Below are 16153 nucleotides of genomic sequence, written 5' to 3'. Positions count from 1 at the left end.
ATGCTTTCAGTACTTACCTGTGAGGGCTGTTAAGAGGCTCAGATAAGATAATGGATGCGAAACGTTTTAAAGCATCATCTGTCAGCTACTGTCATTACTACCACCCATAATAAGCGGCTGAAATATCTAGATGACAAAGATTAGGGAATTTTGACTTCCAGCTAATGAGTAATAATAAATGCTCACTGAATGAATGAATCTAAGCCAGGCATTCACTGTATTGGACACACCCCAGTGTGTGTGTGTGTGTGTGTAATGACATACATGGCAGGGATTGTGACTGTAAGAACTAGACCTTGTCTCCTGATTCCTATGGAGCTGCCCCTGTTCCATGTATCTTGAAAAGCTTCTCACACCTCCAGTGTGACACAAAAAAACAACAATTCTATTTCAAAGTCATACAAAGGAGAAAGGACCAAGACACAGCAAGGTTAAGGGCAGGCAGGTGTAACATCAGAAAAAAGCCAACTAAGGTATAAACAGAAAAGGACAGAAACCGCGTGCGGGCTCTTGGTCCTGAAACAAGGTGAGCTGGATGTTTTTGAAATGAGATTACATGATTTCATAGGAATGACAGACTCGGAAGCAGGAGACTCCGGATTAGAGTCCTGTGGCAGTGAAAAGGTCTCTTAATGACCTGGCAGAAGTGCTCATCATAAACAATGTCACCTGTGCTGGGATCTAAGAATCTCAAAGGAGAAAGAATGGTCGGCAGAGAACTTCTCTAGAGAGATCACTCAGACAGACTCTGGTGGGGAGGGGTGTCATATAGCTAGACCCAGGGTAGGTCTAATGACAACTGGATACCTTCCAGACATACACCAGGTATCTAGCATGGAAAATGGGCAGTTGTGCTGAGGGAACGTCCACTATCCAGGTATCAGTGAGGATGCTAGGAACTGACTTGCCTGGCTCGTAGAAGGTGGAGGAAGTGATGAAGGCAAATCATTCTGGGCCTGTGCTAACCAATGAAGTTACCAGGAATTCAAAGATAGCCATGACAGATCTCATTCTTAAGGAGTTTCTTCTAATTGAGGGAAAGAGAACACCTTTCTCCCCTCCACAGACCTGCCAATCTGGTGACACGGGCCTCTTGGCTGTTCTTCTATCTCCCATCGTTCCTGACTTTCTCCCATGCTTGGAATGCTCTCTCTAATTCCCTCTACTTTTGGCTTTCATCTAATCCCAGCTAATGGCCCCCTTTTCCGGGAAGCCTTTCCCAGTCCCCCTGTTGTGCCTTCCCTCTGAGATCATCTCCAATTTCTCCTTTGTACCACCTGTGGCTTACACACAATTGTTTGCTTCTTTTCATCTCCATTAGACTGAGAGCTCCTCATGGCAGGGACTTTTTTCTCCTTTCTTTGCATCTTCAGAATGTAAAGTACAGTGTCTGGCATACAGTAGGTGCTTAATGTTTGTTGATTTGACACAAATAACTGCTATATGGGAGAGTAAAAATAAACACCAAGAGGTCTAGGAAAAGTTCTGAGAAATCTCAAGGAAATATTCATTTCATTTGGGCGAGGCTCTGTGTGAAAGTTTCAAGGACACCAAAAAAACTGACCAGTTGTGCTAAATTTTGGTTAAGCATTTGGCACAATGTGAACAAAGGGCCAGAGCGTGTGCTAGGTTGTTGACTCAAAGAGGGAAGGAATCAGGGACTTCTCTTGTCTTATTTAAACTTGATATATTCCCCAACGAGCCAAAGTGCTTAAAATTGTTTGGTTGAATGACACAGCTCAGACAGCTTGGGGCTAGTAAAGGAGATAATGGGGGGGAGGAGTCGGGAAGAAATAAATATTTACTCAGTGCCTATTATGGGCCACACAGTGCTAAGAGCTTTATAAATATTATCTTATTTGACTAGCACAACAACCTTGTGAGAGAGAGGCTATTATTATCTCCATTTTACAGATGAGAAAACTGAGGTTGTACTTAGGCTTAGAATAAAAAGAATGAAACAATCTCTGCTCTCAAAGGAGCTTCTATTCTTCTGAAGAGACAATCAATACAAACTTAGGTACACATAGAATAAAGAGAATACATTCAAGGCAGGGAAGCTCTAGCAGCTAGGGGTCAGGAAAGGTTTTATGTAAAACGTGGTGTTTGAAGGAACAGTGATGTGAAAGTCAGTAACTCTATTAGGAGGAGGGAAGGAGAGATAGACAGTGAATGTCAAGGCATGGGGATGGGCAATGGGGTGGAGGTCAGTATGACTAGATCACAGATCGTGGAAACAGGAGTAAGGCATCATGATTTTGGAATGATAGGTTGAGAAGGGCTTTAAAAGCCAGGAGTTTATATTTTATCCAAGGGTTAGATTTGAACTTAAGGAAGATCATTTCGGTAGCTGTATGTAGGGTACACTGGAATGGGGAGAGATTTGAGGCAGGAGGCCTTTGGAATACTCTAGGTGAGAGGTGATGAGGCCTTGTGAGCACGGAGAAAAGGTCAGATGTAAGATATGTAAAACAACGTTTGCCAAGTTTGGATTGGGGTGGGAGTGGGAAGGCAGTAAGGAATCAAGAAACATTCATTAAGCGCTTACTATGTGCCAGAGTAGTGAGGGGCACCGAGCTGCGTTAGCAGGTGAAGGACCATGAGGGGACTGTTGGAGCCAGTGGGATCTGAGCTGAGCCTTAAAGGAAGTCAGGGAAACTAAGAGGTGGAGGTGAGAATAAAGAACATTCCAGAAAGGGAGGGGGCAGCTGGTGCTCAAGCATGGTGATGGAAGATGGGAGTGTCCTGTCTGAGGAGTGAAAGCAGATCAGTTCAGAGCCTATGGGGAAGAGGAAAATGTAAGATCAGAAAGGTAGGAAGACCCTAGGTTAGGGAGAATTTTAAAGGCCACATAAAGGGGTTTATAGTTGATCTTGGAGGTGGGAGAAACAGGTGAAAGACTTAACACTGATGAAAGACCAGAAAAATGGAGGTACCTCTAAGAGAAACAGAGAAGTTTAAAAGAGGGAATGGTAGGTAGGGGAATAATTAATTCCATTTTGAGAACATGATAGGCTTGAGATGTCTTCAGGACACCTACTTAGAAATGTTGATGACAGGTGCTCATGAGTTGGCCAAGCTAATATAATAAAAATGACAATTCTACCTAAACTAATTTACTTATTTAGTGCCACATCAATCAAACTACCAAAAAGTATTTTATAGAGCTAGAAAAAAATAACAAAATTCACTGGAAGAACAAAAGGTTCAGAATATTAAGGGAAATAATGAAAAGAAATGCAATGGAAGGTGGCCTAGACATACCAGATCTAGAACTGTATCATAAAGCAGCGGTAATCAAAACTACTTGGTACTGGCTAAGAAATAGAGTGGTGGGTCAGTATGCAAGACACAACAGTCAATGACTACGGAAATCTACTGTTGGATAAACCCAAAGACTCCAGCTTCTGGGATATGAACTAATTATTTAACAAAAACTGTTGGGAAAATTAGAAAATAGTATGGCAGAAGCTAGGCACAGAGCAACATCTTATGCCGTATACCAAGATGAAGTCAAAATGGGTACATGATTTAGACATAATGGGTGAGACTATAAGCAAATTAGGAGAGCGAGAAATAATTTACCTGTCAGATCTATGGAGAATGGAAGAATTTATGATCAAACAAGAGAGAGAGAACATTATTAAATGCAAAATGGATAATTTTGATTACATTAAAATGAAAAGTTTTTGCACAAAGCCAATGCAACCAAGATTAGAAGGGAAGCAGAAAGCTGGGAAACAATTTTTACAGCCAATGTCTTTGATAAAGGCCTCATTTCTAAAATATATGGAGAACTCAGTCAAATTTACAAGAATACAAGTCATTCCCTAATTGATAAATGGTCAAAGGGTACGAACAGGCAGTTCTCACATGAAGAAATTAAAACCATCTATAGTCATATGAAAAAATGCTCTAAATCACTGCTGATTACAGAAACGCAAATTAAAACAACTCTGAGTTACCTACATCACACCTATCAGATTGGCTAACATAACAAAACAGGAAAATGATAAATGTTGGAGAAGATGTGGGAAAATCGGAACACGTGCATTACTGGTAGAGTTGTGAACTGATCCAACCATTCTGGAGAGCCATCTGGAACTATGCCCAAAGGGCTATAAAAATGTGCATACTCTTTGACCCAGCAATACCACTTCCAGGTCTATATCCCAAAGAAATGGGAAAAGGACCCACATGAACAAAACTATTTACAGCAGCTCTTTATGAGAGAATGCCCATCAATTGGGGAATGGCTGAACAAGTTGGGGTATATGAATCTAGTGGAATACTAACGTTCCATAATAAATGATGAGCAGGCAGACTTTGGAAAAACCTGGAAAGACTCATATGAATGAATGCTGAGTGAAGTGAGCAGAACCAGGAGAACACTGCACACAGTAACAGCAACACTGTGCAATAACAACTCTGATAGACTTAACTGTTCTCAGCAATGCAAGGATCTAAGACATCTCCAAAAGTCTCAAGATGGAAAGTGCAATCCAATCCAGAGAAAGAACTATGAAGTCTGAATGCAGATCGAAGTATTGTTTTTCCTTTTGGTTCTAATTTTTCTTTATAACATGAATTATGTGGAAATATGTTTAAAATATGTTTAATATGATTGTACACGTAACCCCTACATCAGATTGCACACCGTCTTGGGGAAGGGGAAGCAGAGGGAGTTGGAGAAAGTTTAGAACCCAAAATCTTATAGAAGCAAATGTTGAAAACTAAAAACAAATAAATAAAATTTTTAAAAAAGAATAAAAAATGTTGGTGATATAGGGCGAGAGATTAGGGGAAAGACTGGAGGCTGGAGATATCTATGTCACGGGGCGGGGGGAGGAAGAGAATAAGCCTTTACTAAGCACCTACTGTTTGCCAGGCACCATGCTAAGCACTTTACAAATCTCTCAACAGATCCTCACAACAACCCTGAGAGCAAGGTGCTGTTATTCCCAATGTACAGTTGAAGAAACTGAGACAAACAGGTGAATTTGCCCAGGGTTACCCAGCGAGAAGTGTCAGATTTGATTCTCTTTCTCCCTACAGAAGAAAAAATAGCTTCTTATTCACTGACAAAAGTAATACCAAAAAAATAAAGCACTGCAAAGCTGCAGTGACGGCCTGAGGCTGTATTATGTAAACTGGTAATAAACACAGTCAGCACAATTGTGTGACCTTGGAAGCATGAGCACAGAAGGTAAGAGGTGGATGGACGCAGTGATCCAGGTTTACAGTTTGGCAAAGTACGAGCAGCAACAAAAGGGGCAAGGATGACAGAGTAGAGCCGAACCGGGTCAAGACCGGGGAGGGAGGAGGAGAGTAGGAATGATGGCCTGACAAAACACTGGGGGGTGGAGCTATTGTAAAGATGCACAGCTTTCTAGAACAGATAGTTAAAAGGATGGCTTGTGAGCACTTATGGGCGATCACTATGTACCAGCATGGATTTAATTAAATACAAATCTTTCTTCTTTTTTTAAACTTTCCCCACACCAATCCTGGAGGTAGACAGTGCAAGTATTATCAGGACACCCAAAGACCTTGAAATTATACCCAACAGCGTCCCAGGAGTCATTAATCATCTCTCCTAAGAGCTGACCAGACCATGCTTTCACATCCAGACGTGTGCATAGTGGCCATAATGACAGCTTCACCCCACCTGGATCAGCATCTTGACAGAAAATCATCAAAAATGCCTCCAGTGGGGGAACAGGGAAAGAACGAATCACCTCAACCTTCCAACTCCTAGCCAAGATGAGTGGTTGATTACCAATTCAATTAAGCCTACAAAATTTAGCCGTTCACCCCCATCACCGGGCTAGACCAGGATTTAGCAGTAAGCTCTGGCCATCTTCTTTGCTTTAGTCACATGTGTGCACTCTTCCCCTTTTTGTTGTGGGTCAATTCTCCCACTGTTCCTGGAAAAACAGAAAGGGCATGTCATGGATGCACCACGGTTCAATTCACCATCAACGTGACTCACAGAAGCTGCTTTCCCTGAGCATCTTTTTCATATGAAGGGCTGTCTGGCCATGTCTCCCCCATAACTATATTTGTGCAGTTAATTTTTAACGGCTAGCGGCACAACTTTCCATTTATTTCTATCGTTTTATCGCATTAGACCTGTCTAATCTAGCCTTCATCTACTATTTAAGTTCTCTCCCCAATTCACGTCACGTGGAAATGAGGTAAGCACAAAATCTCTATCCGCATCTACTGGTCCTCTTTGAGAATGAAGGGCAGACAAACAATACCACCACCTCCATCTAGGTTTCCGATCGAAACGTTGAGAAGTGGGTCTGTGCTACCGCAGACGGACATTCCATCCAGTAACAAAGACCTCTGGCATACTGTAGGTCAGCCAGTTCTGAGCCTACTTAAGGTGCACTCATTCGACCCATATCTATCCCTTGCGTTTATTAAAACAAATCAACTGCAAAAACACAGGATGGGGGGCAGGGATACACGGTTAGATGGCAATTCATGTGAAAAAGACCTAAGGCTTTCATTAGCCTACAGCATATCAGTAAGGCAAGGTGACAGCCCTCCAAATACAGTGAAATATTCGGCTGGATTAACAAATGTAGTGTCTAGAATAAAACAGATTACAATTTCCCTGTACTGTCTTTCTTAGATCTCATAGGGAGTTCATTTAAGCCACCTAAAATGGACTAGGTTTCCTCTGAAGGTACTGAGCATCCTATCACTGGAAGAGCTCTTTTTAGAGAGGTTTACAGACAAGAATTGTGAAAATAAAGATAATGGTAATGGCTGGCAACATTATCTCATTTTATTCTCCCAACTACCCTGGAGGGAGCTGCTATTATCTGCATTTTACAGGTGAGGAAACTGAGGCAGGCAGGTTAAGCGATTTGTTCAGAGTCACACAGTTAGCGTCTGCGGGTCACCCTGCCGCTCTCGGCTGCTCTACCTAGCTGCCTCCAGCCACACGCCGGTGTGGGCTGATCTGCGCACGACTTAGGTCACCAAGGTTTACCAGGGAGAAGCCCCAACTTAACACAACAGGGAGCGGCACAACAGACAACATTCTCAGTGTTCGTAGGCCGTGCACCATCAGAGCGGGGGAGGAGAACGGGGGGGGGGGGGGGGGGAGGGGGGGGGGGGGGGGGGGGGCGGGGAGGGGGGGCGGAGAACGGGGGGGGGGGGCGGGGATCGCGGCCCGGCTGCCTGCGGTCAGCTCTGGGGAAGGCGCCCGCGTGCCTCGACGTCCCCCACCCCAGGACGGAGCCGGCTCCACGAGGCGACCCTCCCCCAACGCCACGCACGTGGAAGCTCAATAAAGCGCTTTAATCCGCGCTACGTCAAGCGGCCCCCTGTCCCTGTCCCAGTCCCGAGGAAGCCGCCCGAGGCCTCCCCACCCCCCGCCTCGGGCAGGCCCCGCTGCGCAGAGCGCCCCCCTCCCCCACTGGAGGAGGCCTCGGCCCCGGACTAGGCCGGCCCCCACCAGGGGAAACTGAGGCCCGGAAAGCGAGGCTCGCATGCGCGCGGCCTCTCCAGGGCCCTCCCCCACCTTCCTCGAGCTCCTGCGGCTGCGCCTCGGCCTCCTCCTCCAGGCCCTCGGCTCGCCTCCACAGGAAGGAGAAGGCCTTCGACACGAGCCGAAGCATGGCCGGGCCTCGCCTCACCGCACGCCGAGCTCCGGCTCGCCCGCGTCGCCTTCGTCCTCAGCGAGCGCGCGCCGCCGAGGAGGGAGCCAGCCACGCAGCGCACGCGCCCGCCCGCCCACGTGACCTCGCGCAGCACGAGGCCTGCGTCCTCCCGGCCAATGGGAGCGCAGCCCGCACTCACGCCGCACGCCTCGGCCGTTAGCTCCGCCCCCGCGCTCCAGGCGTCTCACGTGACCCCTCCGCCCTCGCGCCTCCAGACCCGCCCCCTAGGTCTGGCCTGTGGGGGAGCATGGCCGCCTCTGAAAGGCCTCTGAGCGAGCAGCCTGACCAAAGCGGGTCAGAAATCTCTTCTCTCACGGCCACGCAAACCGAGATCAGCGGGGCTCACGCCCTCTGGCCGTTGGGGCAGAATCGAGGCCTCAGGCGCTTTACAAGGAGGCCCTGCACCTTGGCCGAGGAAAGCTCTGCAAGAACCGTTCTCGTGCAAAACATGCCCAGTCTCACCTGACTGATTAATGAAGGCACCCATTTTATCCGTGCCCCTCTCTCCTTTGACCATGCACTTCCTCAGAGGCTGCCTTCCTTGTTCCCCTCACTCGCTTATGACGTCACCGCTCCCGGCTAGGTCTCGAGGCCACGTGGAGCTTGTCTGGAAGCATGGCGCCAGGCGCTGCCCCGTCCGGGACCGGCCGCTCCGGCGGCGGTCAGGTAGTTGGGCCTTCCTCCAGCGTCTTTGGGTTTTTCCGATGCTGGCCTGTTGGACCTGTTTGCTCCTGAGCTGTCCTATTGAGCAACTTATTTTTCCCAAACAAGGACCAAATCGCTTTGCTGGGTACGGCCTTGGAGTGTGGTTGGAGATCTGGTACTTCGAGGTCCTCCTCCTCGCCTCTTCCCACCCCCACCCCATTATCACTTGAGATTCTTGACCTTTTGTTCTTCCAGATAAATTTTATTATTTTTTTTTAGTACTCCAAAGTAATCCTTTGGTAGTTTAGCATTGCATAACTAAATTAAGGTAGGTAGTATTTTTTTTTTATTGTAGTGTACCCATCTACCCCAAAACAATAAAGTTTCTTGAATTATTTAGGTCTATACATTTTTACTTCCTTAAAGAGTGATTTGTAGTTGTATTCATCCAGTTCCTTGGTGGGTAATTTTTTGGTTGTGGTTCCGTGGTGTCCAACTCTTTGTGACTCCATTTGGGGTTTTCTTGCCAGAGATACTGGAGTGGTTTGCCATTTCCTTCTCTAGCTCATTTGACAGATGAGGAGACTGAGGCAAACAGGGTGAAGTGTCTTGTCCAGGGTCACATAGCCAGTACGTGTCTCAGACCGAATTTGAACTCAGGTCATCCTGACTGCAAGCCTGATGTTCTGTGCAACATGGTGCCACCTTAAATATGGTGTGTCTGCATAAGTATCCTTTAAAATTTTTCTTTTTATTAATTCGTCCCTCTTACTTCTCCTGCCCCAAGTTGAACAAATTAAAAAACAAAACCAAACCAAAATGAGTCCTCAGTTCATAGCTGCCTGGTCCAATAAGATTTCCATATTAGCCTTGTCTGAAAATGAGTGTTGCTTTCTGCACCTTAAGTTTGTCACGTCTCTGTTGCCTTTGTTCTCTTGGATTGGTGGTTTATAATTTTATCAAATTTATATTTTGAATTTTTTTTCTATATGATGTTATTATTTCTAGTTCTGTTCACTCTGTATCACTTTATAGATATCTCACCATGTCTCTCTAAAACGATCCAATTTGTTATTTCTTGTGGCACAATAATATTCTTTTACATTCCTATACTACAATGAGTTTAGCCATTCCCCGATAGGAGGCTAGCCCCTTAGTTTTTGGCTGCCACGAAGAGCCAATTCAGACTTTGTCTCAGAAGCAAGTCCTTGGTGTTTCCATGTGGGTGCCGCCATCTTGGGTAATCTGGGCATGTGCCAAAGCCCCATTACTATGTGCCCAATAGTTTCTATTGTTATTGCTTTGTGGTGTAGCTTGAGATCTGCTCCTGCTAGACTCCTTCCGGCCTGCTTTTTTCGTTATTTTCACTCCTATCTGGGTTTTCATGATGCTACTTCCTCCTGGATCCCTTCCTACCTGTCATTTTACTCCTTATTACTTTCCTTTGCTGTTCTCTGTCATGCCCTGAGTTCGTGTTCTCCAAGACACTTGGCTCTCCTCCCGTGCCCTCCCTTGCCTTCTCTTCTCCTTCCTTCCTTTCCCCTCTTTCTCCCCTCGAGTTTCTTGACCTTTTGTTCCTTCAGATGAATTTTGGAATTGTTTGGTCACGCTGGGCCAGAGCCAGGCTTCCTGTTGTTGGCCAATTCTTGCTTATACATAATAGATATTTAATAAATGTGTTCTAGTCACTTAATTGGATAAAGATGACCAACTCTTGCTTTTTTCTTTGTTCCATTTGGTTGTGTTTAAACAATAAGAAATGTAATACGCGTTCCGTTTGGTTTTTATACTATTAAATTAGTTAACTGAGAATTTGGAGAATACTTTGGGCTAGTTTATGCTTTTTTGGAGAAGGGAGGAAACAGTGGAAACGGGTAGCTGCGTTGTTGTTTCTGCTGTGTTGCTAATCCTGTAATTTACAGGTATATAATTTCTTCTCATCTGCATATTTCCTTCTTACATTTGTAGCTAGGTCTTGGGAGAGTTCTGAGTCAGTCACTGGTTCAGATTTTTGAGTCTTTCTAGCTTGGCCCGTCCTTTCCTCCCCGAACCTCGGTCAACTCGGGCCACACCAAAGGCTTTGAATAGGACAATTGAAAATACCGGATGGAATGTCACACATTTTACCTGAAAACCCAGCACAAAAGCAGCATACTTGCTGCTAAAGAAAATTCAGTGTTTTCTGAAGACACTGACAATGACTCCGTTTGCTATCCTAGTCATCACAGGGGCATTTCAGTCCACTTGACGCCTCCATAAGAGTCCCACAGCACCCCTACACCATCCCTTCCTACATCCTTATCCTCCTTATCCTACGTTACTCAGAGATCTTTCTCCATAACCTTCTTCTTTACTCTTGTGTCATGTGAAGAAAGAGGTGTCCCTTCTCCTTGCCACTCCAATCTCTCTGGGTATATCTGATTTGATCAGTCATCCTGCATTTATTAAGCACCTACTATATGCCCAATGCTGTGCCAAGCACTGGGGGTGTAAAGAAAGGCAACAGTGAGGCTTCTCCCTCCAGGATCCCCCATTCGATGGGGAAGACATCATGCCAACAATTATGTCCATATGAGATATCAAAGTGTAAGTGGGGGGTAACGTCAGAAGCGCTAGCAGAGGGCCTAGGTCAGTCCCTTCAGGGCCTCTTGGAGGAGGTGAGATTGGAGCTGAGTCTGGAAGGAAGCCAGGGAAGCTAGGAGGCTGGGGTCTTCTCCGGAGATTGTCTCCTCCACCATCCCCGCTCTCTCACTAATCCTTCAATCTCTCCCTATCTGGGGGCTGCTTCCCTGTTGCTTACAAACACTCCAGTCTCTCCTCCATCTTTATAAAAGTGTTCTCTTTCTCTTACCTCACCCTGTAATCTCTCCTCCGCTCTGTGGGCGAACTTCTTGAGATGCGGCCCACATTCAGTGCCTCCCCGTCCTGTCCTCTCCTTCTCCTCTGATCCCTCTTCAGTCTGTCTCCCACCTTTGCTTCCTTGGCTCCTTGTTACCTGTAGGATCAAATATAACATCTTCTGTTTGTGTTTTAAAGCCCTGGCTCCTTTCTTCCTTTCTGGTCTTACACATCCACGTACTCTACAGTCCGGCCACGTTGGTCTTCCGGCTGTTCTTCTTGCCAGACCCTCCATCCCCTGTGCCTTTTCATTGACTGCCCCTCATATTAGGCTAACCCTAACCTCCTCACCTTCGCCTCTTGCCTTCTGTGGCTTCTTTTCAGACTCAGCTCGAATCCCAGTTTCTGCATCCCTGTCCCCTTTCTTCCCCCTTGCTAATACCTCACCCTCTTAGCTTTACTTCTGTCCACTCCCTCCATATTTTAGAGTGTTTTTTAGTGTCTTGTCTCTCTCATGAGAATGTAGCCCAGTAGTAAGTGCTTGATAAATGACTGTTGACTAACTGACAATAACTAAGTTAACAGAAAATGGTCATTGCCCTTTTAAAGCACATGGAATGTTATGGAAGGGGCTTTGGCTGAAGGGATGGAAGTTTGTTGCACCCTTGCATGTACATCTTATGAAGCAGAAGATGTACATGGAATAAGTGTACACTAACAGAAACAAGCGCATTTGAAAATGTCTCTTAATAGAGTTACCATCCTTTCATGTTAGATTTGTAACCTAGATTGAGGCAAAATTACTGGCTGAGCTATCCAGTGGTACATCCAGTGACGGCACTGGTCATGTAATACTGTACTCTATGAAAGAAATAAGGAAACATTTCTCAGTGACTGAACTGATGAACTGTAGAGATGACTGCTTTGGGCAGCTTGGGAATTTTTGTTTGTTTTGGCTTTGAGTTATAGTAATCGAGTACTGTCTTTGTAATTCCATGCAAATAGTGGAAACATTTGAATAGAATTTTCTCTAAATTAAAGGAAGTAGAAGATGGTTTTATGAGTTAGAATTAATTTGGATTATTAAGGTATTTTTTAAAAAGACATTTATTAAGTGAAGAATGGCCCAGAGAAAATTGGGAGGTTTGTATGAGGTCTAACTGGAACAGCTGAATTCATAGATTAGACTTTGTGAAGGAGGTTATTGAACCTTTTTTGGTTAAAGGAAGAAAGCAGTTGAACATAATACAATGTGGAAGTGGATGGCTTTGCGGAAATCGGACTTGGAGATAGCATAAGGTGCTGGTGTCTTTGTATGTTATGGTTTGAGTGATTTCCTGGTTGTAATGGTTCTTAACAAGTTCACTCTTAAAAGACTGTCGTCACTATTCAGCTGCCATCATTTTCAGGCTGAGTGCATTCCTGTACTTTTTTCTTGCTTACTGAGCAGAAAGAAAAGGTCCAAAGGAACTGTGCTCACGTGTCTCGGTACTGCCTACTCGAATTTTAATTGTGTTATTTGATTAGGGCTGTCTTCTGTTGAAGTGCCTTCCCAGCTTAAGTCAAGTGTGTAAATGTTTGGCTTTTTAAAGAACATCTTTTTCATCATCATTATTACTAGTTAAAACAGAAGTCCTGGAAATGGTGTAATAATTTTTTTTTTTTTGTAAAAGCAAGTTCATCATTGTTTCAAGGAAAAAACCAAGATTTAATAGTGTGAGTAGGAAGCATCATTAATTTCTGTTTTGAAGAATTCTTATTTTCAAGTGATCGTTCTCCTTTCTCATTAAGAACTAAAGCATAAGAGTTATATATGAGAGAATCTATTTAAAATGTTATTTTAGGAGGTTCCAAAGCACAAATAAATTAACAGTAAGAACTTTCTTAGTTTGCAGGTCGACCAGAGTTTTCGAAAAGAAATATGAAGCATCTATTAAACTGTTATATATCCAGAGAAATGATTTGGTGGTAGGGCAAAACTTTTCTGTGTATAAAATCTTACCAAAGTTATCTTTGAGGTTGTTCTCCTTATTAAAATTCAGGAGACGGTCCCATGTTCCCTGGCTTAACTACAGTTTTTGCTGGGCTTTTGTTCCATTTCTGAATAGATGTTTTTGAAACTCAAAGTGGAGGAACAAACTTCTCAAAGAAAGGCTAAATTGTTAAGCAGTGAGAGTATTACAAAGTGACCAGACAACGCCGCTCACCAAACTGTTTAGACCTGACAGCAAACTTTGGGCTTGAAGGTAAGTGGAGAAATTTTAAACTGCTAAAAAATGTTGTCAGCCCATTGTTGCACAGAAGCCGTAAATGGCTTGGCAAGAGATTGAGGGAAATCAGATTTTTTACTTGGAAAGTGAAGTTGTTCATTTAAAAACCTTAAATGCGTTGCTCTTGGGAAGGAGAAGGGAGCCATTTGTTTGGTGACTCTCCATATACCTTCCCCATTTGTAAGGCTCCAATCCTCAAGCAGGCTTCAAGCACATGAAACTGGTCCAGCTCTGCTTGTTCTCCAGTGATTAGCTCCAGCTTGTCCCCTGGGGCACCTCCTGTGGTGGTCAAGGTCACCTGAGTTGTCTCTAGCTTCGTTCTGCAATCCAGACCTGTGGCTTCCTGAGGGAAAAAAGGAAGGTTTAAGAGCACAGCTTCCCCTTGGGCCCTCATGTGGAAACTCTGCCTCTCACATGCCCTTGTGTGATACGAATTGTGTTTATTTGTGTGCATGTCTTAGAAGCCTGCTCGACTGTGTAATCGAAACTTTTTGCTTTAGCCCTGAATAATCTCCGTGCTCTGCTGAGACTGCCCACTTGACAAATGTTTTCCCATGGTTTTCCATATTCTTTATCACAAATGTTAGTTTCATTAATCTAAAAAAGGTTTTTCAAGTATCATGACAAGGGAAGATCCCTACAGAGAAGAATTCAGTTATGACAGGATGCCCACCCTGGAGCGGGGAAGACAGGAAGCTGGACATTACGCTCCAGAGAGGAAATCCAGTGACCTCCAGCTCGCCAAAAGGTTCCATCCTTGCTTCAGTTACCGAGCGTGGATCTTCTCCTTGGTGATGGGGGTAAGTACCTTAAGCATAAGACGAAGGAAAATGGCACATTTACGATAACTGGGGAGGCTTTACTAAAGAAATCATTCTTTAAATGTCAAGTGTAACTACAGAAAAAGAATTTTTGCTAATATGTAGGAAGCCCTTTCTTTATCCGTTAGACTGTTCTCTAATATCAGAACTGGCAAGGCCAATAAGTCTGCCTCTGGGCATTAGCTTTTAAATTTCTGTTTTGACTATTGTCTAAAATAAGTTTTTTTTTTAACTTGTACTCTGTGAACTTAAAAAAATTTGGATAACTATTTAAATATAATTGGTTTTCATTAAATGTAATTGTTTTTCATATTTCATTCTACTCATTTAAAAACACTATTCTGAAAAGGAGGACCATAGGTTTTACCAGATAGCTAAAGGCATCCACGACACAAAAAAGATTAAGAATCCGATTGAAATGTTATACTACTAATTTTTTAGACTATGTTTTTGCAGGCATCTAACAAATTGTTTGCTAAAATGACCACAAAAATAAATGGGCCTTGGAGAATATGTTAAACTGATTGAGTTCTAAGCTCTTAAAGAGCAGGGATCTACCATCTAAGAATTAGAGCTCATTGGAAATCCCTGATAATAATCACATGGCGTCAGGGAATTTCAGCAGGCGACCGATCTGCATCCTTTCCCAATAAGAGCACAGACCACATTGTACAGTGGCAAGGGGGAGGACCTCCTCGGGCTGCCCCGGTCTGAGATAGTGTCCCAACTGTTACGCACACTGTGAGTCCAGGATGCCTCATCTTGTTAAAAGCTAAAATCAAATACTTATTCTTTGCAGTTCACAAAACCAAGTAAGCATACAAGAAATGGAAATAATTTTCAAATGATGTTTTTATCTAAGTCTGTACCAGTTATACTTAGGAGGTCATTGTATGCGTGCCTGGCATTGCTCTGGAGGGCACAGAACCCCAGGAAGCAGGGGCGGTGCCTTTGAGGGGCTTTGACTTCGGACAAGACCAAAAATGCCTTCGATTTATGGAATCTATATTGATTTTTTTAGTATTTGGGACTTTTTTTTTTAACATTACCATTAGCTTTCTTTATTGATGGCAGAAAACAAAATTTGGTTGCCTTAGAGACCATAACCTACTTTATAGCAGATAATTCCATATAAAAATTCAAATGTATAAAGCTAGCACAAAATACTTATACGTATGGTCCTAGGGTGTAGTCAGTCATTAGCCAAGATCCAGCCAGCTTGGATCCAGTCATTTCTCTCCAGTGAGAGAGGGCTTGGTAGAGGGAGGAGGCTCTGCTATATATCCTGGCCACATCAAGAACTATATGGTAAGGAACCCCATCATCCTGTCAATTCCATAGCAGTTAGTGCCTAGGAGAAGCAATTATCCACGTGGGAAAAATATGCTTCCTTTACTTAGCGAATAACAGCTTCGCTGTGCAGACTCTGTTTTCCATATACTTTAAACAGAGACTCCATATTCGTTAGAATTTCTTTAAGATACAATACGACCCTTCCTACTCTTACTTGATTGTGTTTGTTTTGATTTTGGAGGCAATGGGGGTTAAGTGACCTGCCCAGGGTCACACAGCCAATAGGTGTCTGAGGCCGAATTTGAACTCAGGTCCTCCTGACTCCAGGGCTTCACCACCACGCTGCCCCTCTCGTCTTACTTTTTTGGCTTTAGCAGTTACTAAGTTATACAAAATTTTCACTCTTAAGGCATCTTGTTCCAAAAAATTCTTTTTACCCTTTTAAATTACCTCAGGCTCTTTCTCAAAATTTCTGAACTCAAAATGTTTTTGTCAGTTTTGCAGGTACCTATACACGTGCCAAACCAATTCACTCTCTTAGTTCAGATCTCTACAATGGTTCTCAGAAGCTCCAGAAACCTGGTCATTGGCTACTCGAGTCTATTGA

The 16153-nt window shown here is 43.9% G+C and overlaps 2 protein-coding genes across 2 annotated transcripts in view; one reads left to right on the top strand and one right to left on the bottom strand.

Annotated features, from left to right (window-relative positions):
* The window catches only part of MOV10L1 (Mov10 like RISC complex RNA helicase 1), a 69748-nt gene extending 62111 nt beyond the window's left edge, over positions 1 to 7637 (bottom strand). Inside the window, exon 1 of the mRNA XM_027854350.1 lies at positions 7541 to 7637. Coding sequence (XP_027710151.1) covers positions 7541 to 7637 — 97 coding nt within the window. The remainder of the gene's footprint in view (positions 1 to 7540) is intronic.
* Positions 7638 to 14052: 6415 nt separating this feature from the next.
* Positions 14053 to 16153, top strand: part of MLC1 (megalencephalic leukoencephalopathy with subcortical cysts 1) — a 33187-nt gene continuing 31086 nt past the window's right edge. Inside the window, exon 1 of the mRNA XM_027854381.1 lies at positions 14053 to 14232. Coding sequence (XP_027710182.1) covers positions 14053 to 14232 — 180 coding nt within the window. The remainder of the gene's footprint in view (positions 14233 to 16153) is intronic.

This window comes from Vombatus ursinus, unplaced genomic scaffold (assembly GCF_900497805.2).
Source record: "Vombatus ursinus unplaced genomic scaffold, bare-nosed wombat genome assembly UNPS02010394.1, whole genome shotgun sequence".
NCBI classification, from domain to species: Eukaryota; Metazoa; Chordata; class Mammalia; order Diprotodontia; family Vombatidae; genus Vombatus; species Vombatus ursinus.
This window is presented reverse-complemented; position numbering and strand designations above follow the sequence as displayed.